Raw genomic sequence first — 21750 nt, 5'->3', positions numbered from 1 at the left:
TTTAGATTGTTAAGATAAATACACTGTTAAAAAAAAAAAAAACGGAGTAAATCCAAATACTGTTTATACTATTTTTCACTTTTATTTACATCTAATACGGTTTTTTGTTGTTTTAATTATTATAAATTTAAAAAGTTAAATTTTAAAGTTTACTATATTTGGAAATCATTTTTTTATCTGAAAATATAATACAAAACTTAAACCAAGTCAAATAAGAACTACTCTAAATCTTATATTATCCACATTAATTAAAATATTCTAATATAAAATCATGCAATTTTATAGGAATTGCATTTAATATTATGATTTAATGATTTAATTAAAATATGCAAAATATAAAATTTTGAATTCAATAGAAAGATAATTGTTTTTTACTTTTTATTTTTTTTTTATCAGTGAAGATTGTTTATTTAGTTAGTATTCGATTTAAAAGATGCCATACAATTAATTACGGTTTTAATTTGTTAATTTTTTATGGTCGGATCTTGAAATTTAACAAAATTTTCAATTCCTATAACATGTATAGAAAACAAGCTTTTTATTCGGTTAAACCTTGTAACAAATATTTAGGGTAAGGGTGTCCAACGGCATGGGCCATTTAATTTTGTAAGCCAGTGTAATTTATGCAAATTAATATTTTTGACTTACCCTCTCCCCCCCACCCCCTTCTTAGAATGGAGTCCTCGGGCAAACCGGAGCAGGTGCACATCTCGCAGGAGACATCCAGCTTCTTGGGTGATGCCTACTATCTGGAGGAGGGCGAGGAGGTGTTCGGTGAGTGGGCCAAATAAAAAGACGAACAACCCCGAAAAGTAGTAACTGAAATGCTCCATTCAATCACCAGGTCACCGCACCTACTTCGTGGTGGGACGCCGTCGCGACTTCACCCGCACCAACAGCCTGAGTCCCAGCATGCCGACCAATGCGGCCGGCAGTGCCCTGCTGCTGCCCGGCGCCCACGGTGCCTCTGCCTCCCTCTCGCAGAGCGCCACCAATGTGTCGGCGGTGCAGCCGAATGTGCCGCCCGCCTCGCCGGTGGGCCAGCTGTCCAGCTCGCTGAATCCCTCGCCGGTGCTCTCCATGCGTCCGCGCCTCACCTCGCTGAGCATGAAGCTGCGCAAGAAGTCGCAGAGTCGCGATCGCGATCGTGATCGCGATGTGGAGCGCGGCATCATCCATCCGGCGGCGGCGGGTGTGCCACCGGTGATTGTGGTGCGCGAACGGCCCAAGATCATAATCACTACCAAATCCCTGCCCGGCAGCCTCGACTCCGATGAACAGATGCCGGTTAGTCCACCAACGCCACGACCAAATCCTCCAGCTGCCGACACACGATCGAAGATCAAGCTAAAGGTATGGAAAATGCCGCGTTTTCTCAAGCGTTTCGAGGATTTGGCCAGCAGGAGTGGCAGCTGTGCATCCGCGGCTCAACAGGAAAGGGAAAAGGAGCGGGAGCGGGAGAGGGAGAGGGAGCGAGAACGAGAGCGGGAGCGGGAGAAGGAGGAGCTTCATCAGCAGAATCAATTGAATCCCGAGGAGACGCTGGCCTTCATGGACAGCCAGCTGCAGAATGGCAACGGCTGTGGCTATCAGCAGCTGCCCGTTTTGGTGGAGTCGCTCAGCGGCCATCGCACCCAGACACTGGACATACCGCCGGCTCGGCCGGTGCTCCATCATGCGGCCACGTCCACGGCCCTGGCCAGCAGTGTGCTCCGGTCGCCGGAGGCTGGAGGCGGTTGCTGCTCCCCGGGGCAGTACTCCATGTACGACGACATCATCGATGTGCGTTCCTACATCAGTCAGTCGCGCAGCGATATATCCCCCTTCGGTCGATCGGGCAGCTATAGATCGCAGTGTGGCAGGCAGTCAACTGGCGGAGGTGGAGGTGGAGGAGGAGGAGGAGGAGGAGGAGGAGCGGGAGGAGCAGCGGGTACCTCACAGGCAGCACCCACAGTGGAACAATCGCCAGTGCCGCGGCCACGAGCCTCGACATTGGCCACCGGCAGACCCACCACCACCGCCACCGCCACACCGAACACCCTGGAGCCGGGGTCTTCGTCGGCCAGTCCTTGTTGCCTGCCAGCTCCCTGCAACGCCGGCATCGGCATCTTCCCGCCCACACACTCCCGCCAGTCGAGCATTTGCCCATCGGCCACGTCGCGCAAGGATTCGGGCATCAAGAGCAACTCGCGTCGCTCCTCGATCCAGCAGCAGATCTATGCGCTCAACCAGTCGGCCATCAGTCAGCACCGGGTGTCGGGCTACTTCACCAGCTCCACGTCGAGCATCTCGAATTTGGGCGAGGTGCAGGGCGTATGCCTGGGTCTGGGTCTGCCGCTGGCCGTTCAGCCGCCGCCACCGCCGCTGCTGATGCCCGCCTGCTCCTCGCAGCTGGCCGATCCCTTGGCCGCCTGCCTGCAGCAGTTGCGCAAGCAGTCGGACCTCCAGCTGATCCGTTGCGTGCGTGACAATGCCCGGTCGCAACGGAGCTATCTGGTGAAGCCACCGTTGCGCAGGTTCAGCTTGTACTTCAAGTCGCGCCAGCTGGAGCGCGACTTCCGTTCGAAGGCGCATCGCTTTGGGGCCGAGAACGAGACGGAGGGACCGCCGACCCTGGCCACGCCGCGCTACAACACCTACATTGACATATTCGTGGGCATTGCCGTCTACCTGTGCATCTCCGTGTCGCTCTTCCTGATGACCCAGAACACGGTCACTCCGAGCTTTCGCCTGTGGGTGACCCTCTTCTCCTGCTTCACGGGCATCCAGGTGTTTGCCCTTTTCCTCTTCACCCGCCAGATGTGTCGTCGGCAGAGTGGCGGCGGTGGCGGCAACGTTAGCCACCGCTTCAGATCCAAGTCGACGACCAGTGAGGATCTGGAGAGGAGCGGGGAGGAGCAGCAGCGTGGGCCACACTTTGAGTCCTGCGCCGATCGCATTTTCGAGGCCATCTCCAGCTGGTATCCGTGGCACATTTGCCTGGCCATCCTGATGGCCATGCCCGTGCTGCTGATCATCGCCAATTTTTTGCTGCTCGATCTGGAGCAGCTGGAGGCCTTCGAGTATCACTACGGCTTCCTGATCTTCGTGTGCATCGTGCACTTCTGCAATTTCACGCAACTCAACTGCTGGGTGCGCAATGTGCTGGCCTTCCTGGCCGCCCTCTGTTTCATCGGCATTGCGGTGTCACAGCTGATGGTGTACAGTCACAATCGCAGCGAGGATCAGGAACTGGATCAGGAACAGGATCAGAAGGATCAAGAGGATCAGGCATCGAACTTCATTCAGGAGATCAAGTGGTTCCAGGACTACCACGTAGAGATCTATCTGGACCTGCTGCTCATCCTGGTGCTGGTGTGGTTCCTCAATCGCGAGTTCGAGATCGGCTACCGGCTGACCTTCTATGGCAATGCGGTGGCCAACCAGGACAAGGTGCGGGTACAGAACATGAAGAACCAGGCGGACATGCTGCTGCACAACATCATACCGAAGCATGTGGCCGAGCATCTGAAGAACACGGCCAAGTACTCGGAGAACCACCACAACATAGCCATCATCTTTGCCTCGATCGTCAACTTCAACGAGATGTACGACGAGAGCTATCTGGGCGGCAAGGAGTTTCTGCGGGTGCTCAACGAGCTGATCGGGGATTTCGATGAGCTGCTGTCGCGACCAGAGTTCCGGGCCGTGGAGAAGATCAAGACGATCGGGTCCACGTTTATGGCGGCCAGCGGACTGGATCCGTCGCATCGCGGCTCCGGCGACGAGCATATCCACACGCTGATGGAGTTCTCAATTGCCATGCAGGATGTGGTGGATGCCTTCAACAAGGACCTCTTGGAGTTCAATCTCATCCTGCGCATCGGCATGAACATTGGCGATGTAACGGCGGGAGTGATCGGCACCAGTAAACTGTACTACGACATCTGGGGCGATGCGGTCAATGTGGCCTCCCGCATGGACTCCACGGGTCTGCCCAATCGCATCCAGGTGGGCAAGGACTGCCTACCCTTCCTCGCCAAGCGCTATGAGTTCGAGCCGCGCGGCAGTGTGTATGTGAAGGGCAAGGATCACATGGAGGTGTTCCTCTACACGGGTCGCAGGGAGAAGCCACTGGAGGAGGAGGAGGCGGAGGAAGAGGCGGAGACGGAGGCGGATGCGGAGGAGGCGGTGGAGCAGCAACTGAACCTGCTGGGTGTACATAAGCTGGAGCAGTTGGACCAGCACAGCAAGCTGGACGACGAGGAGGAGGGGGAAGAGGATGAGGATGAGGAGGAGGAGGAGGAGGAGGAGGATGACTTGCACTCCAGTGAGACCACTACGCTCTTTAAGTCGCAGGAGTCGCTCCAAGCGAATGGTGGCCAACACTTGGCACCGGCCAATATCATTGCTACCACCATTACTCTTACCAACAGCAACAACAGCGGCAACAACAACAACAACAACAACAACACCACAACCAACAACTCAATGCCAGTGGAAACTTAGGAAATTGCTGGTAGAGGAAGGCACTTGAAAAATGGTTTCAAAATTGCATTTAATGGCTCCAACGGTGGAGCGAGCTTTCCAACAACAAACATGGCTAAGAGGCGGAGTTGTGGCCGGAAAATGAAACAAAACCAGAGGATACAAGAGGATACAGAGGGGCAGGGCGGGGGTGGGTTTGAAACAACCAACAAACCAATGTGATATAAATGAATATGAATAGATAGAAACGTTAGAAACGATAGAATCGGGTTAAAGTTGCTAGTGATTGGTGAATTGATTCATCAATTGATTAATTGATTCATTGATTATTTGATTGATTGTTGTTATGGCGTTTGGCTGAATTAAGTTGATAACACTTGCGATATCCAAATGAATATCCAAAACACTCGCAGACTAATGCAAATTATTCAACATATTGATGTGTGTATATGTATTTAATTGTACTAGCCAGTTGACTCATCTGAAAACCAAACGAAATGCTTTCTTTCCTTTCTACCACTGTTTTTTTTTTTTTTTTTAATAGCTCTAACTAAACTAAATTAAACTAATGAAAATATGTGGCTTTAAATGGTAGTAGCGAAATATAGATGTGGATTGTATGTAGATTCAATGTACCATAGAGCTAACCAATATATATATATATGTACAAGTAACTAAATAACATTTTTTTTGAGCCAACGAATGGATATTACCTGTATGTATTTGCTGTTGTTCAATGTTGATCAATATGTGTATATAAATGTATGTAGCTAAATTTAAATGATTGTGTCTCGCAGACAATGGTCTGCTGCCATATATATGAGTTTGGTCGGCAGGGGCTAATTTAATTTCCAAAAAACAAAACCGTTTTGAATAAAAACAGATTTGATCGAAATTGGCTTTTCAACCTAGTTTTAATTGTAAAATTGATAATAACAAAAGGTCTTGTCTAACGATCTACATCGTTATTACATGCAGCTACGATTTACGAAATTTATACCCCAGCAAAGGACCGAAAAGTATGCAACAAAATGCTTGCCATACACACACAAAGACACGCACTCACCCACCAAAAAAAGCTTTCACCATACTCACACAACTACACACATACACACACACACACACAACCACCCACACCAACTCCAGCACACTGAAAAAACCATGTTGTAAGCCTTTTGTATAATTTTTGTTATACAAACATACTTTTTTGTGCAATGAAACTTTGCTACTTTCTAATGGTAAGCTTAAACAAAAACTATATTTCCGCCACAAAAAGAAAAGATAAAACATAAAAATAAAACAATGTAAACGTGTATGTGTATCGAAACCTATGGACCCTATTGTATTTTTATATAAACAAATCAAGTATTTTCTACTAATTTATTGAACAAAACTAAAAACAAAGACGTACATTTTTTTCTTGTCTTTTTGAAATATCTTAATGTACATACTACATGATATATATATACATACATATATATATATATATATTTATATTTATAATTGTATATTTTTATAAAACAAAAACGAAACAAAAAAAAATGTGGAACACAAAGAGCGAATGATAATTATGAAAAGATCTAGATCCTGTTTACGATGTGTAGAAATGTTTAAATGTTGTTAATGCTGAGATACAGCCAGCCATAACCAATGTATGTGGATCGTGTCCTACGTGTGTTTTAGCAAACGATTTCAAAGAGTTTATCGAAATGTTATAGGCAAACCTACTAAGCGAGATGTGTAGAAATAAACAAAATAAACAAAAGGCAGCAGTCTTATATTGTATGTACTTTAAAGCGTTGTGTTGTCCCAATTTTATTGGCTGGATATGGGTAATTTAAGGATTTAAATGATTTCAAATGTTTTCGAGTCCCTGTGGAACACAAATAAAAACTTCGCATGCTAATTGTATTATTTAAATGTTTATTATTTGGCGGCTAGTCATTAGCAAGGCCGCTGTGAAGGCGTGTCACAGGCAGGCAAAGTTGGAAAAAACATTGTGTTTTAATCCAACTGCTGCTGTCGACATGTTCAAATTGCAGATTACATATTTACAAATTGCTAAACGTAACACATATACACACAAAGAGACATTGTACATTGTTTGGGGACCCGTTCAGGTATATATGTTTATATAGCGAGATATATGTGGGACATACGTTTAGAAATACCAGCGCCGATTGCACGTTTACAAACTTCATAAAAATATGTTAAAATTAATCAAAAAAATAGACGCGACGACAGAAAGAAAAATGGTTGGAAGTAAAGTATGTCATCCGTGACTTTTCTACAACAATCAGGAGTCGCTAAGAATGTCCTTCAATATCGAGCTGGAGTTGCGTGTGGGTGCAAACTCGTTGGAGCCCATGCCCAGGGATTGTGGTGATCCGCCGCCCACTGGCAGTGTTCCCGCAGTCGCTGAATCCAGATTCCCCGCTGCTGACACCGCCGCCGGGAGACGAGCTTGTGTCGGCAGGGCAAGCGTGGACGAGGAGGAGGAAGAGTTGGCAGCGGCGGAGGTGGAGGTGGAGGAGCTGGCCACATCCATTTGAGCCGTCATGCTTAGCAGTGTGGGTCGCGATTGCACCTGCGCCTGTGGCTGCGATTCCTGCTCCAGAAACTGGACAAAGGCCTGCACCAGGTTGTCATTGCCACGCGAAGATCCTAAAAAAAATAGAAGAAAACATTTAAAATACCTTTAAGGTAAAATACACTTAGATGGAGTCTTACCTGCTCCCGCCGCTGAGGTGGAACCGCCACCCAGGATGGCGCCCAGCCAGCTGCCCTGCTGCTTGTTTAGGCCCACCTTGTCCGACTCCTGGGCATTGAAGTCCAGCACGGAGGAGATCATGCGCAGCACCTGCTGCTTGTCGCCGGCATGGCCACTGACCACATAGCCGATTAGCAGGCTCTTGATCAGGCTCTTGTCAATCTTGTCCGTCTGGCTGCTCTCGCTGCTGCTAAGGCTCTGCTCCAGCTGGCCGTTCGCCTCCTTCAGGCTCTCCACTGGGCAAAAAAGAGGAGCATATGGATAGGTGGATTAGTATCCAAACTGGATAAGTATACAGACTGCAGCAGGCAAGCTATTAATGTGGGTGTGTGGAGTCAGGGATGCACATCCGTGTGGGAGAAGCGCGCGCGTGGTTATTTTTGTTTCTATTTTGCATGCGGTTAGTGCGATCGGTGCACGGCGTAGTATGACATAAGTACTGGTTGTTGGATATAGGGCACACCAGTACCTGATGTAATACTCAACCGTACAGACGCTGCTCCTTGGGCTGTTCCTTTTCAAGTCGCGAGGGATCCCTACTCGTTGTATAGCTCTGCTCCGGTGGCTGCACTAGATTGGACTGGTCTGCTCTGGTCAGTAGGTTCATTCTGCTTTCAGCTTTCTGCTGGCTGTGTGGTTGGTCAGTTGGGACAAATCTCTCAAATGCAATTGCAAATGCGAATGCAAAGATCAGAAATCAAAATAACAAACTCAAAAGGAAAAGGAAAAAAAAAAATAAAGGAGGAAACGAGAATACGAAAACGGGAACAGGATCAGAAACGGAAACAGATCGGATTCAGATTCAGAACGAGATCGGATTCAGATTCAGATTCAGAACGAGATTCGAATACGGAACTCAACTAGCGGGCAACAACAGAGAGCAACAGGATAGGTAGACAGCATATCCATACGATATTTAGATATTTAGAGGCATAGGGGGATAGATACATACAGATATATATGCATAATGTAGACATGCAGAGTAGGTATAGGCAGATATATAGGCTATATAGGGTGTATACATAATAATGTGGCATATGCCGCAGTCTCGAGCAATCTCCAATTGCAAAGTGAGTGCGTCGAATGGCTTAAACCGCTCACATTTACAAATTGAGATTATTCAATGCTGCAGATACAATTGGTATTGTTTTTTTTTTTTTTTTTTTTTTTTTTTTTTGGTACGGATTACGGGTTACGAATTACGGATAACGACGGTTTATACGGTTTATAGAGGTTCTCGTGTCTGGGTGTCGTGTGTTTGAACGCTCATTTTATATAGCTTGTACATAAGGATAATCAAATCAAAACAAACAAAATAATAAATGCAACGAATTAAAATAATAGTTAAGCAACAACATATACTTAATTAAACAAAAGGACAGTAAGTGAGTCACAAATTAAAGGAATGGCAACAGGTGGTTAAAGCTTTAGATACTCTATTGGGCTTATACAAAATACAGAATCAGAAAAATACAACATCTATTACTATTGATATTTTTAATTGTTTTCATTAATTTTGGTGGATATTTAAATTTTAAAATTCGTCAAATAAATGATATTGTTTTAGTAATTCACAACAGTAAAACATGTGTTAACAAATTCAACAAAAATTGTATTTTTCTGACATGGTTTTGTTTGTCTATGTATGTATTTCGCACAACATCTAAATTACACGAACATCTAAAGCTACTTAAGGTTACACAGAATAGTTTCTAATTAAATCACAACATTTAAGGCGCCTAGTTTTGATTGGTTTTTTTTTGTGGTTAGACTCGCAGTGTTTATCTGTTGTTGTTTTGTGTGTGTGTCGTGGTGGTGCAACATTGTGGGTTAATAAAAATGACTACTTTTTGGGGTGTTGGAGGGGTGGTGGTTCTCAAGCTGTTTTCAACGGACACACAAGCGGACAAATTGGTCGTTTACCTGTTGTGAGGTGAGCAGTTAACAGCCAATATAGTTTTTTTTTTTTTTTATTTTGCCACGTGCCGTAAGTGCGATTAAAACGAGTATTTTCATTGGTCTTTCTTTCGTTTCTTGTGGTACATTTTATGTGTGTGGTTTTCTTTTTTTTTTTTTTTTTTCTTTTTTTTTTGCAAATTTTTGTTAAATGGTTTTTTAGTTTTGTTGGTGTTTGGTTTCAGTTTTTGCGATTTTGGTGATAAAATGCAATTCAAAAAAGTCGATACCAACTGAAATTCCGAGTGTTTCATATTTAGACTTAGCTCCCAGAATTACCAGCTGATATTTACCTTTAAGAATCGTGTGATGTGACACTTTTCTCCCTCTCTTAATCCTAATACTTTCCCCTCCAGCACTCACTCTTGTCTTCTTTTTTTTTCACTGGCATACTTTCTCACTCACTCTCAAACCAAAAAGATTAATTATTTTCTAAACATTTCTTTCATTTTTTTTTTGCGTTTTTTGCGGGGGACTTTTGAATGCGTGATTGAGTGGGGAGTGTATATAGTTTTAATTTGGGCATATTGAAGGTGCAACACCGTGGGTGGGTTAAGAACATGCCGGGAATGCCGGTGGTTAGTCATCAAATTCAGGGGGGATACACACAGTGCGGCTTGTGCCAGTGACCCGCTGACTCACCTTCATCCCGGAGCACGGCGATCGTCTGCTGGCCGGCCTCCAGTTGATCGGAGAGCCGGGCGGCAGCCCTCAATCCCTGGTTGGCCTCCGCCAGCTGCTGCTGCAGACCAGCCATCTCCAGCTGGAGCTGACCCTGCCTGTCCAGCTGGGCCTGCATCTCGCGCCGGATGCGCTGCGTGGCCATCTCGATGTCGTGGTCCTTGTCTGAAGTGGTTAAGGTATTCTCAATTGATTTCTATGGCTTTTTGGCTCTTTGGCTCTTCGGCTTTTGATAGGAAACAAAGCAATTACCATTCTGGAACTGCTCCAGCGCACACTGGAGATTGGTGAGCGCCGCCTGCTGCTTCAGCTCGCGATCCTCGCACTGGCCCAGTTTGGCCAGCAGCTCATCCCGCTGCTGTTGGAGCAGAGCGTGCTGCGCCTGCAGCGTTTCCGCCTGCTGATTCGCCCGGATACTAAGGGCACGAATTGGAAACAGAACATATCAAATTCAGGTCATTGAAGTTCTTAAGTCTAAGCATACAACTATTTCGTTTTGGGTACTAAAATGTCTCTTTTAGTTTTTAAAAGCAATAAAATGATTAAGTTATTATCCCCATGAGAAAGTTTAACTTTAACGGAAATCTATATATTTATATGCACTTATTTTATTGTTTAAAAATAATCAAGCACTCACAAAAGCCATCAAATAAATACTAAATTGATGGTTCGTTTTTAGAGCCATAATTTACTCGAAACTTTTCCCAAGCTCAAATCTATTACACTTTTGTAGGCCTTATTGACTACAAAATATAGCAAGTTCTCATAATAGAACTGTTGTAACATTTTCATTTAACCTTTAAGAGTTTCAATACTTGCTCAACATACGTTTTTTTTTTTTAAATTCAAAGCTCTTTAAATATATACTATAATTTCTCAAAATACACATATTAAATTGATTAAGTTAAGTAATTTTGTAATTCACTTTAAATTTAAAAACATTTTTCGAATTCATAAAAAAATGCTTTTAAAGGCGATGGCTTTCCAAAAAACCCAAAACTCTTTCCGTCTATTATGAAAGGAATTGCAAAACTAAGTCACTCTTCCATTGAATTAGTAAAATTGTAAGAGAAAGTTCTATATTAAGCTATAAGAATTATAAACCCATACTTCTACAGCATATGTGTTAGATATTTAAACACCGTACTTAAAAGCGTGCCCGCTGTTATCTCAATCCCGGATGCACTGAATCGTGGAAGGACTCTTGTATGAGGGCACCCAGTGACGATATCCATGCGACTGGAAATTGATTTTCCAGCTGGCAATAGATGTCGTTAGCTGGCGATGGCGAAAGCTGCCAGGCATGCGGAAATATGGGCGGCAATTTGCATGGTCCGATTTTCGAATCGTGTGGGAACATGTGGCGAATGCAATTAGCCAGCTACAATCGCTTATCGCCTGCGTGACAAATGGGCGGCCAAGGTGACCCCTCTACCAATCGACGCCTATGGAATAGTGAAATAGTGGAGAAACTCACCTGGCCGAAGTGTAGGCCGTGCTGGACTTGGACGCCTGCTGCTCGAGGATCGCTTGACGTGAGCGCGACTCCTCCAAATCGCGCTGCAGCTCCACGGACTCCTGGGTGTGCAGCTCCTCGACCTCAAGCAGATGGGCCCTCAGCCGCTCCAGGTCGCGCTGCACACTGGCCTGCTGCTCCTGGGCCTCGGCCTGCTGCTGCTGCAGCAGCCGCTGGTTGGTCTGCTCCGTCAGCAGGTTGGTGGTTAGTATGTCGGACTTCTCCTTGAGGAAGCCGATCTGGTCCAGCAGCTTCTCGCGCTCCTTGGCCAGATCCTTGAGCTGCTGCTCGCAGGGCTGCAGGCGCCGAATCTCCGCATAGTACTGGGTGTTCTCCTGATGCTTCTGCTGTATGGCCTTGATCAGCTCGCCCTTCTCCACGCCCAGGGCCTCGATGGTCTGCTGCAGCTGCTGCAGGCTCTGATCGGCAGCCTGATGGCTCTGGAGTTGTGATTGCTTCACCCGAAGCTCCTCTTCGTTCGCCTTTAGCGCTTCTTGTAGCTTTGCCAGCTCAGCTTGCTGCTGCTCTATGGCCTGATTCTTGGCCAGCAGCTGATCCTGAAGATCCTGGATCTGTTTGGGATCGTCCAGGCCCATTGCCTGCTCCCTGCTTTGGAGTTGCTCCTGCAGCCGTGTCCTCTCCTCGCTGACCTCTTGCCATTGCTGTTGCAGCTCCGCCAGCTGCGCTTCCCGGGCGTTTAGCTGCTCCCGACACTCCTCCAGTTGAGTGGTGGCCTCGGCCAGCTGCCTTTGATGGTGCTCAGCTGCTGGTTCTGATCCACCTCCATCAGCTCCTTCTGCTGCTCCAACTTGTCCTGCAGCTGGAGCAGTTCCCGCAGCTTCTCCTGGTCCGCTTGCAGCTGGCCTTGGATTTTGGCCACCTGCACCTTGTGCTGCATGGCCTTCTCCTCCGCTTCCTGCTTGGCGAGGGCCAGCTGCTCCTCCAGACTCCTCAGATCTTGTTCCTTTTGGAGCAGCGTTTGGGCCAGTTGTTCCTGGTCCGCCTGGCTTTGCTGCTGCAGCTTAGCCAGCTGCTCTTCGTTTCTGGCCAGGAGTTTGGTTTTCTCCACCAGCTCTTTGTTGGCAGAGGTGAGCTGCTCCTGCAGCTGTTGTTGTTCCTGCACCTTCTGCTCCATTTTGGCCAGCAGATCGCTCTCCAGCGGACCCCTCTCCAGCTGGGACTTCAGCTTGGTCTCCAACTGCCGTTGGCTGGACAGAGACACCTCCAGCCGCTGCCTGGCCTCCTCCAACTGGGCCTCCAGCTGCACGATCGTCTCCTCGTGGTGCTCCTCGATGGTCTCCAGCTTGTTGCGCTTGAACTTGTCCAGCTCGTTGAGCAGCAGCTCGTTGTTCTTCATCAGCTCGTCGCACTGCAGGATGTACTGCGAGATGTCCGCCTCGAGCGTCTTCTTCTCGTGCTCGCTGAGCAGCTGCTGGTTCTGCACATCCTCCAGTCGCTGCTCCACGAGGTCCAGGCGATGCCACCGCTCCGTGATTGCGCTCCAGGCACGCTCCACTTTCTGCTGCGAATGGGAGGTGGCTGTGGTGGTGGAGGTGGAGGTGGAAGTGGAGCTGCCCAGGCGTTGCTCCACCTCGGCCTGGAGCAGAGCACGCAGCTTGTCCAGCTCGTAGGTGGCTCCATATTCCGTGTCCGTGTCGTCCAGATCGGTGATCTCCTGCTTCTCCTCGGCAATGGCCTGCCGGAACTTGGCCTGCGCTATGCTGGTGTCCAGTTCCTGGCGCAGTCGCTGGTTCTCCTCCCTCAGGGCGCCCAGCTGCTCCTCGAGGTCCTGGGCATGGCCCTCCTGCTCCGCCTCGGCATGCAGCTTCAGCTCCTGGTTCTGCACAGTCAGCTGCTGCAGGCGCAGCTGCAAGTCCAGCTGCAGCTGCTCCTTCTCCGCCTCGCAGAGCCGCAGACGCTTCTTCAGCTCGGCCAGCTGCTCGCCCAGCAGATTGATGCCCAGTTGCTTCTCCAGCTGGGCATCCTGCATCTGTGTGTTGGTCAGGGTCAGCTCCGAGATCTGCGACTCCAGGGTGACGAGACGGTCGCGCAGCTTCTCCTTGGACGGCGGTGCAGTGACCTCCGCATCGGGATCGGCATTGGGATCGTCATCGGCATCGGGATCGGGATCGGCATCGGGATCGGAGGCGGAGCCAGAGCCAGAGCCCGTGGCATCTGCCTGGCGCACCACTATGAACTCATCCTCGCTGTGCTTGCCGGTGGTGGAACTGTTCGACGAGGACTCCGAGGTCTTCTTCTCCTTGGCCTGGCGCACTTCCTCCAGATCCTTGAGCAGCCTGTCGCGCTCCGTTTCGGCCAGGCGAACGCGCTCGATCAGCTCGGCGTTGTCGTGGCCCCGCTTGTCCAGCAGCTCCTGCATTTCGGCCAGCTCCACGACGCCACGCTTCAGCTCGGCCGCCTGCTGGTCCACCCGCTGCTGCAGTTGCTCCTGCAGCTCCTGCAGCTCCTTGGCCGCGGAGGCCTTCTGTAGCAGCTCCTCCAGCTGCTTCTGCTGCCTGGCACTGGCCAGCTCGTGCTCCACCAGGCGGTCCGCCTGCAGCTGCTTGAGATTCGCCACCTGGCCCGCCAGCTGCGTCTTGTGGCCCAGCACATCCTGCATGGCCAGCTCGTGCTGCGAGTCCAGCTCCTCCAGCGAGGCATTCAGCTGCGTGTTGAGCTGCTCCAGCTCGGCAATGCGACTGTTTAGCCGGGCCACGTCACTGGATCCCAGGGCGATGTCCACCAGGCCCGACGTTCCGCCGGCCGGCGATCCCTTCCCGTCGCCTCCATCTGGCTCCCAGCACCAGCTGTCCTCCACATTCTGGTCCTCGTTCTGCTGTTGCGGGTGGAAGGGAGAAAATAAATAGATCGGTCATCAATTCGGGGCTAAATCAAATGGTCACAGAAATGAGTTATCTGCATTTGTAATACTGGATTATTTACATTGTTTTGAGAGGGAAAGAGATATCTTGGCAATATAAATTTAAAAAAGTTTTTATTTGTTTTTATCTAAAAAGTTATTTTATCATATTATAGTTAATTATTTAATTTTTAAGGTTGGAAATTTGGAAAAATTTGTTTTTTTTGTTTCTGAAAGCTGTGACGTGCAGTCCAAGCCGATTAGTATTATTATAAATTGATCTTAAAACAATAGTAAATGCTGATTGTTAGCATCTTATTTCCAATCAAATAAATTTGATGATTATTATATTTTTTTATTTTTTTTTTATTCAAGTCCAACTTAATATGATTGATGACTAGATGTTTAAACTGCTATTAATTTATATAACTGCTATTATGTATCCTTAGAATATTTCGTACTACCTTAACTTTGGTATAAGGTTAAATGTACTTATGTATGTTTTCATTCATAAACATTGCCAATAGAAACGCAACTGTACTGTTAAGTCCATAGATATTGCGAGTGGGTGGGTGGGCTTGGATTGGTTGGCTGTGGTAGGTGGTTTTCACACCCAGCTCATTATATCCTAGCCGCCAATCCAAATGTTGTTGTGGCACCTGCTGCGCAGGCGTCGCCCACTTGGCCACCCACCCACCTCCTCCTCCTCCTCCTCGTTCTCCTTCTCCTTTTGCACTTTCTGGCCAACTGGCCAAACCAGGTCAATTGGCATTGCCAGACGCTAATGGCAGCTGGACGAGATGTAGGAGATTGAGGAGGAGGAATTTGACCTGGAACGAATGGAGGAGATGGAGGAGTAGGAGGAGGAGGAGGAGGAGAAGGGCCCAGGTGACAGGTGCAAGAGGCAGTGGCAGAGGCAGAGGCAGCGCGTGAGACATGCGCGCGTTAATGAGTTTATGGATGAGTTGAGCAAAGATGGCCGCCTCTGCCGACGGCGACTGCGACGCCGACGACTATAGCGATAAGGTCCCAGTAAACGCAACAACGAAGTCCCCATAAAACCCATGACGAGACCGCTTAGCGGGCGCCAACAAAATGTTAGGGGCCGTAAAAAAAATGGGTTAAATAAAATTAACAACAACCAACAACCAACGACCAACGACAAGGGGAAACGGGCCACGAAATAAATATTTGAAAAAATGGCAAGTTAATTAAAATTAGCTCAAACGACGTGCATGTGTCTATGCACACATCTCCGTATTTATGGGTATGAATCACAGTGCCTAACTTGCAGGGCATTTAAATAAATTAAATCGTTTGGCATACAGTTGTAGCTTATTATAACCAAAAAAAACAGATAAGAAAATGTTATATCTAGCACATTAAATAGGTATATATAATATGGTTTCATTTAAATGAAGCCAAACTAACATATTATTATAAAGATTAAAACAAATATATAATAAAAACCTAAAACTGTATAGTTTTATATGCGATTTTTATGGCTAAAATGCTTATCATCTGTATATTATGCGTAAGCAAAATGTTTTGAACGATTAAATAACACAAGGGGATAAATATTTGGATGATCCATGATAAGCACCCCACAAATCCTGAGGGGAAACTACCAGAAATACCATTCCCACACTCGGATCTTAAAGCAGACAGACTCGAAAAATACATATAGACATATTTCGGTGTATATAACCGCTTCGTTTGTTTGTTCGGCCGACATTCCGCTTCCCCGTTTCCAGTTCATGAGTGTGTAATTATACCCTCTCGGCCCGGTTAGGGTATCGAAAAGCAGCAAAGTAGAAAAGCAGAAAAGCCGAAAAGACACTTGTGCAAACTGGGTTATCAACATGAACAGAGAATGGAGACCCAAGACCCAAGACCCACGACCAAAGACCGAAGAACGACTTGCAACATGGCTGCCATGTAGTTTGGGTGTGAAAAACACTTGTGTTTCGTTAACAAATATTGGTCATATTATTCACGCTCCGGTCTGTGATCTTGGGGGCCACGATCTCGCCGATCTACGGCGCAATCGATCAATTCGAGCCGTGCCACATAGGATACGATACATTATCTTTGCGGCTATATGGACAGGTCACACAAAGGCGACATACGACATGCGACATGCGACATATGTACATATCGAAAGACAAATGTCTGGGCATAGACAAACGCACTGGGTAACCATAGACGAGAGCCAACCCACCGAAAATTCCCGCTGCGATAAGATAAAATGGTAATGTTGTCGCAGGGGTTAAGCAACAGGTTGTCGGGGGTTTTTTGGGGGTTCCTTGGGTTTCATGGGTTTCTAGGGTGCGGAATGGTTCGGCTATGGCCGCAGCAACCGGAAGTTCACACTAAACTATTTCTCGAGTTATTTGCACAAAATAACACATATATGCGTCACTCTAGCTATTAAAGAAATTCAGTCGAAACTTGATAACACAATTCCAAGTTTCTAAGCGAATATACTTTGGTATATAACAAAATATTAGGTTTTGATTTCCTGATTTTTCAACATTCTATTTGTTTTACACATCAGTTTTATCTGAATAGATACATTAAATAAGAAATTACTGAGAAAACTGAGTTGATAGTTTTGAATTTCACGACATTTGGTTTGTCTAACTATAAAAATAAAAAATTAAATTATAGTTGATAAGAAAAATAATCAAACCATTTCCAAGAAATCAACCATAAAAAGCCTTTATAGTTTTTGAGCATAACGCAGACTTGGAGAAGCTGTACTGCTGACGAAAGCTGACTTTCAATTGGCAAAAACGGAAAGTGCGCAACTATCGGGAAATATAAACAAAAGCGTGTGGAGCATTGCCCGATCAATATTAATTTGAATTGCTTTCGCTTTAGTCATGCCACCGCGTTGACGTCTTTTCCAAAAGCCCGGCGTTTCTTATCTTATCGCTGCCGGGCCACAAAGATATCCGCAGTTCCCCCTTTTCTCCTGACAGTGGGATTTCGTATTTTGTTTATAAATAAACATTAACCGATTGCTGTGTGCTTTTCCTTCTTGGGGCTCGGTTCTTGGATTTGGTTGGTTGAATCATCTCATCCAATCCGATCCAATCCGATCCGAACCAATTTAACCACCTTCAGATCTTTTCTAATCTCTCAAAACGCGACCCGTGGGATTCGAAATTCGAATCGGAAACGGAATAGGAATTGGAATTGAAATTGGAACCGGAGCTTATCAGAATGTGCTCCCCATTTGGCCGTTGGCTGAATTTATTTCTGTTGTTTGGTCTTGTTCATTCCGCAGCGAAATTCAAACACTGGCGATACCGGGAATTCTGTGTCAGCAAATCGGAGATTTGTGAGGGTCCGAGAAGAATCACTTGGAAAAATGCCCATCGTTATGTGCCCATAAACTCTATTTAAGGGATACTTAAAATTGGGGACATTCAAGTTTGCTTCTAATTAAAAGAACCACCTTCATTTTTTAGAATATTAAACAATTAAGTATTTCAAATAAACACAATTATAAAATGTAACTATATATAATAACAAATAGAAAAAGAAATAAAAATAGTCATCTTTGTGAGAATCTGAAACAAATTACAATGCGTTAATATGACAATTGGGGCCCAAGAATGACCCATTTGAAAAACTCTTTGTTGACTGATTGGAATATAATCGAAAATGACGAATTAATGAATGGCCGAAACATCGGTGATAAGCACTAACTCAATTAGGGTGGTGCTCCACCTCGATACTTAGCCCATGGAAAATTTCAAATCCTTATCTGAGGAACTCCGATCCCCATTCCATTCCGATTCCAAATCGGTTGTCTGCCGTCTTTTGGGCCAGACTCTAATGTATACCATTCTGCACCGAAGATTGTAAAAAACGTGCTCTTCTCGTGATGACACAATCTCTTTTTAACTTATAACATTTAAAAGACCATCTATAATTTAGAAATCTTCCAACGAGGTAAATAAAATATGATTTAAGTTAAGATGTATTTCGACCCATCAACTTTGGATTGCCTATCAGGAAAGTTGTACCCTTTCCGATGGAAATGGACCAGCTGAATCAAAAATTTTTCCAAATAAAATGATCCAAATGTGTTTTTTAATATTATATTTTTTAACTGGATAAATAAAACACCATTATCCTAATCCCCAATAAAACAGAAAATGCGGTTGTTAAATCTAAATTTGAATAGGTACTATAACGTACTCCACGTACACCACTTTAGAATACACACATTTTCGCAAGTTTTTTTTTGCAATTCGAGAGCAGCAAATGGGTATGTAATAAAAATAATAATTTAGTGTATGCAGTGCAATAAAACGAAGAGGAAATTACATAGTTAATAAGAAAAGATGTCAAGACGCGACAAAAGTCGAAAGTCAAGGCGGGCTTAAACGGAAAAAAATGAGGCAAAAAGTGAGGAATAACTCAAGTTAAAGCCAAGTCACTCTCCAGTAGTGCCGTCTCTTTCTTTCGGCCCCTTGCACTTCGTCCCTTCCCCTTACCCTATGCCCGTCCCCTTGACCCCCAGTTAATGGGCATTATTATTAACTGCAGGCAACAATTACATTTAGCAACAACTTACAGTTTTTACTCGTCAGCTGAGCAGCGGCGATTTTCCATTTCGATTTGGCAGCTAGGCAGAATTTATGCCTCGTTTTTTTTATTTTTTTTTTTTTTGTTTCGCCCGCTTTTTGGGTAATTCAGTTTTTTGTTTAATCAGTTATTCAGTACTTTCCGTTGTTCACAAGCGAAAACAAATAAAAAAAAGTTGTTAAAAAAAATACAGAGTCGTACATCGTTTAATTTTTCACTTCATTACGCGGCGCGATTTTTAAGCAATGAAAGCAAAAGTATAGACCAAAAAAAAAAAAAAAATTGTTTAACGTTAGAAATGATACTGTTCTATTTTCATTTTTAAACTTTTTTTTTGATGGGCTAAATGTGGGGGTTGGCAACACCGGCGCAGACGCGAGCGGCAGCGGCAATGGGGGAGCAGAGCAGAGCAGAGTAGAGCAAAGCAAAGCAAAGCAAAGCTAGAGCGGGAGCGATAATACCGGCACATCCAATCCGCTGCGCGACCGATCGACGAGTGATCGCTGTGTGCAGGGCGCCGCCGGGAAGTAGCGACTGCCGATCGCACGCGACGGAGTTGCAGCCGAGGTGCAGCCGAAGTCGAAGCCGAGGCCAATAGAAAAACACGAAGCCCGGCACGAAGCGCAATCGGAGAGGGAGCGAGGCGGTGGGAGAAAGAAGGGCGAGTGGGAGCCGCAAGATGGCGCAAGGAGAAAAAGGATTACAATCAAATCTTTCAAATGAAGCATGAATATTGTCCCATTAGCAGTTAACAATTAAAAAAAAAGGTGAAAGTTAAAGAACAATAAAAAATATGTAATCCCTATTCTCAACATAAAATAATTTAAATAGGGATAATTACTTAGCAAAAGCAAACGAGAGAGGATTTCTATATAAAATAAAGACTAAAAATTAACAAAATTTACAGTAGTTCCTAGACCGAACTAAAAATAAGTTAAATAAACGTATTTCATAAGATACAGGCGAGAAAAATCCAACCAATAGACATAATTAGTTAAAATAAAGAACAAATGCTAGTAAAATTTGTAGCGGGTAGTTCCTAGCCTCAACTTAAAGTAAAAATATGAAGATATTTCATAAGACACTTATTTAAAGGCGAAAAAGAAACCAACCAAGGAGAAGAGCAACTCAATGAATATCAATTTCCAACTAAACTAATACACAAAATATTTTATTGAATTATAAACGAATGGGTAAACGGAGTGGGCATTTTAGCAATAAAAATCAATTTGTTAATTGCCCCGCCCATTGGACGTTGATGTACTAAGATTAGTACAAACAAGTGGCCCAAACGACACCAAGCAGTGCTTGTTATGTACAATTATAATATCGTGTTTTGTCCCCAATTTAAGTTATTTCTTGCATTCAGAAAGACAATAGACACAGTGCGTTCCGAATCAAAAATTGAATTCAATTCAATTGCGTTTTAGGATTAACGTTTTCTTGGCAACATTCGTGTCATTTCATTTGCTTGAAATCGTACATCCATACGAACTCTAACCGACAATATTTTTTGTTAATCCTCTAGGACGTTGATGCACTGTGATCAGTGCAATCAAGTGGCCCTACGACACCAAGCATTGCTTGTTATGACCGAAGCCCAATAAAAACTTATAGTCAACAAATATTAATTTGCTGCCAAATAAGAAAAAATATATATTCGTAAAATAAGCAGGGTGTGAGTTGCTGAAATTATAGTGAGAGCACTATTTTCCGATCACAGTCATTGTTCAAAAAGGCACAGTGAAGAATTGGACATATGTAGTTATTAAAACAAATTAAATGCCTAAAGTGTTAAATGAAAGTGTTTAAGCAAGCAATCTGTTAAATGCTTTCTTTTTATGTAGTAAATAAGAAGAACTTTGCTTAACAAAAATTTTAAAAGAAGTCCAAAGGATATCAAGCAATTGGGACTTTCACGTAACAAACCTGGCTTATCTCGAGTGTGTGATTCAGATCTCTGATTCACATGAAAGGTATACCTTTATACCTATATAAAGCCCCGAGATAAAGAGCGAACTGAGGAGGGGAGATAGAGATAGCAGCGACGGGGTTAATGGATAAAATGGAAAGACATCCATCATGGGAGTTGCTCTGCTCCGTGGCGTACATAACCTCACTAGACAACCGACGGGCATGGATATCTGTGGATTTATATCCATATAGCGATATGCATACGTAGCCAAGCAACTTCGACTTGCTCTCCATTTCAAAACTCAAATAATGCGCGTCGGCTATTTAACTTGAAATTAAGCGACGTTTGTTGTTGTTTTTATTTATTTTCGTTTTTTTTTTTTTTCTTTTTTCTTTTTGTTGTTTAAAGAATTGTTAATGTATGTGTGATGGTGTAGTTATCGTTGTCGTTGTCGGTATTGTTGTTGTACCGCTGGAAACGGCTTTATTTGCTTATTTTGCTCATTTTGTTTGTTCTCAGCGCTGAGCGCTGTGTGCTCTCTGCTCTGCTCCGGTCTCCTCAGTCGTCTGTACCGCCTCTGCCGCCTCTACCGCCTGTGCCGCTTCTGACGGCGCTGATGTTGCACCGCTGCACCGCCCCACACAATTCACCTACAGTCGAAAAACTCTATCACGATTTCGAAAAGTCCATTTTCTGCAACTCTTTACCCTGAATTTGGTTATTCAATTAAACTAATAGAATTATCGTTACAATTTGACGGCACCGGTTGAAGTTTGGCTCGGGGAATTAAACAATTATTATTGTTATTTTAAAGAATGTATTTCTAGAGCATATTCAATAATACGAGTTTCATGAATGAAAACCGTGAGCTAAGAAACTTTAATTTGCCTATTTAAAATTTCAAAATTGTTTCCAATTACGGAAGCTTGACTGTATATTTGTCGAAGTCTTTTCTTGTGCTCTTTGCCTGTTGGGAGAGCGAG

General features: G+C 45.0%; 2 protein-coding genes across 4 annotated transcripts in view; one reads left to right on the top strand and one right to left on the bottom strand.

Moving 5' to 3' along the window:
* LOC128260989 (adenylate cyclase type 9) overlaps positions 1–5362 on the top strand; it is a 49393-nt gene extending 44031 nt beyond the window's left edge. For all 3 annotated transcript variants that reach the window (XM_052994370.1, XM_052994371.1, XM_052994369.1), the window contains 2 exons: positions 674–774; positions 845–5362. In XM_052994370.1, the coding sequence (XP_052850330.1) occupies positions 674–774; positions 845–4488 (3745 nt within the window). In that variant the 3' untranslated portion in view covers positions 4489–5362. The remainder of the gene's footprint in view (positions 1–673; positions 775–844) is intronic.
* Positions 5363–6370: 1008 nt separating this feature from the next.
* The window catches only part of LOC128260990 (thyroid receptor-interacting protein 11), a 28385-nt gene continuing 13005 nt past the window's right edge, over positions 6371–21750 (bottom strand). Inside the window, 6 exon segments of the mRNA XM_052994372.1 lie at positions 6371–7131; positions 7198–7473; positions 9836–10039; positions 10127–10290; positions 11352–12138; positions 12141–14226. Coding sequence (XP_052850332.1) covers positions 6764–7131; positions 7198–7473; positions 9836–10039; positions 10127–10290; positions 11352–12138; positions 12141–14226 — 3885 coding nt within the window. The 3' untranslated portion in view covers positions 6371–6763.

The sequence above is a fragment of the Drosophila gunungcola genome (genome assembly GCF_025200985.1).
Source record: "Drosophila gunungcola strain Sukarami chromosome X unlocalized genomic scaffold, Dgunungcola_SK_2 000049F, whole genome shotgun sequence".
NCBI classification, from domain to species: Eukaryota; Metazoa; Arthropoda; class Insecta; order Diptera; family Drosophilidae; genus Drosophila; species Drosophila gunungcola.
This window is presented reverse-complemented; position numbering and strand designations above follow the sequence as displayed.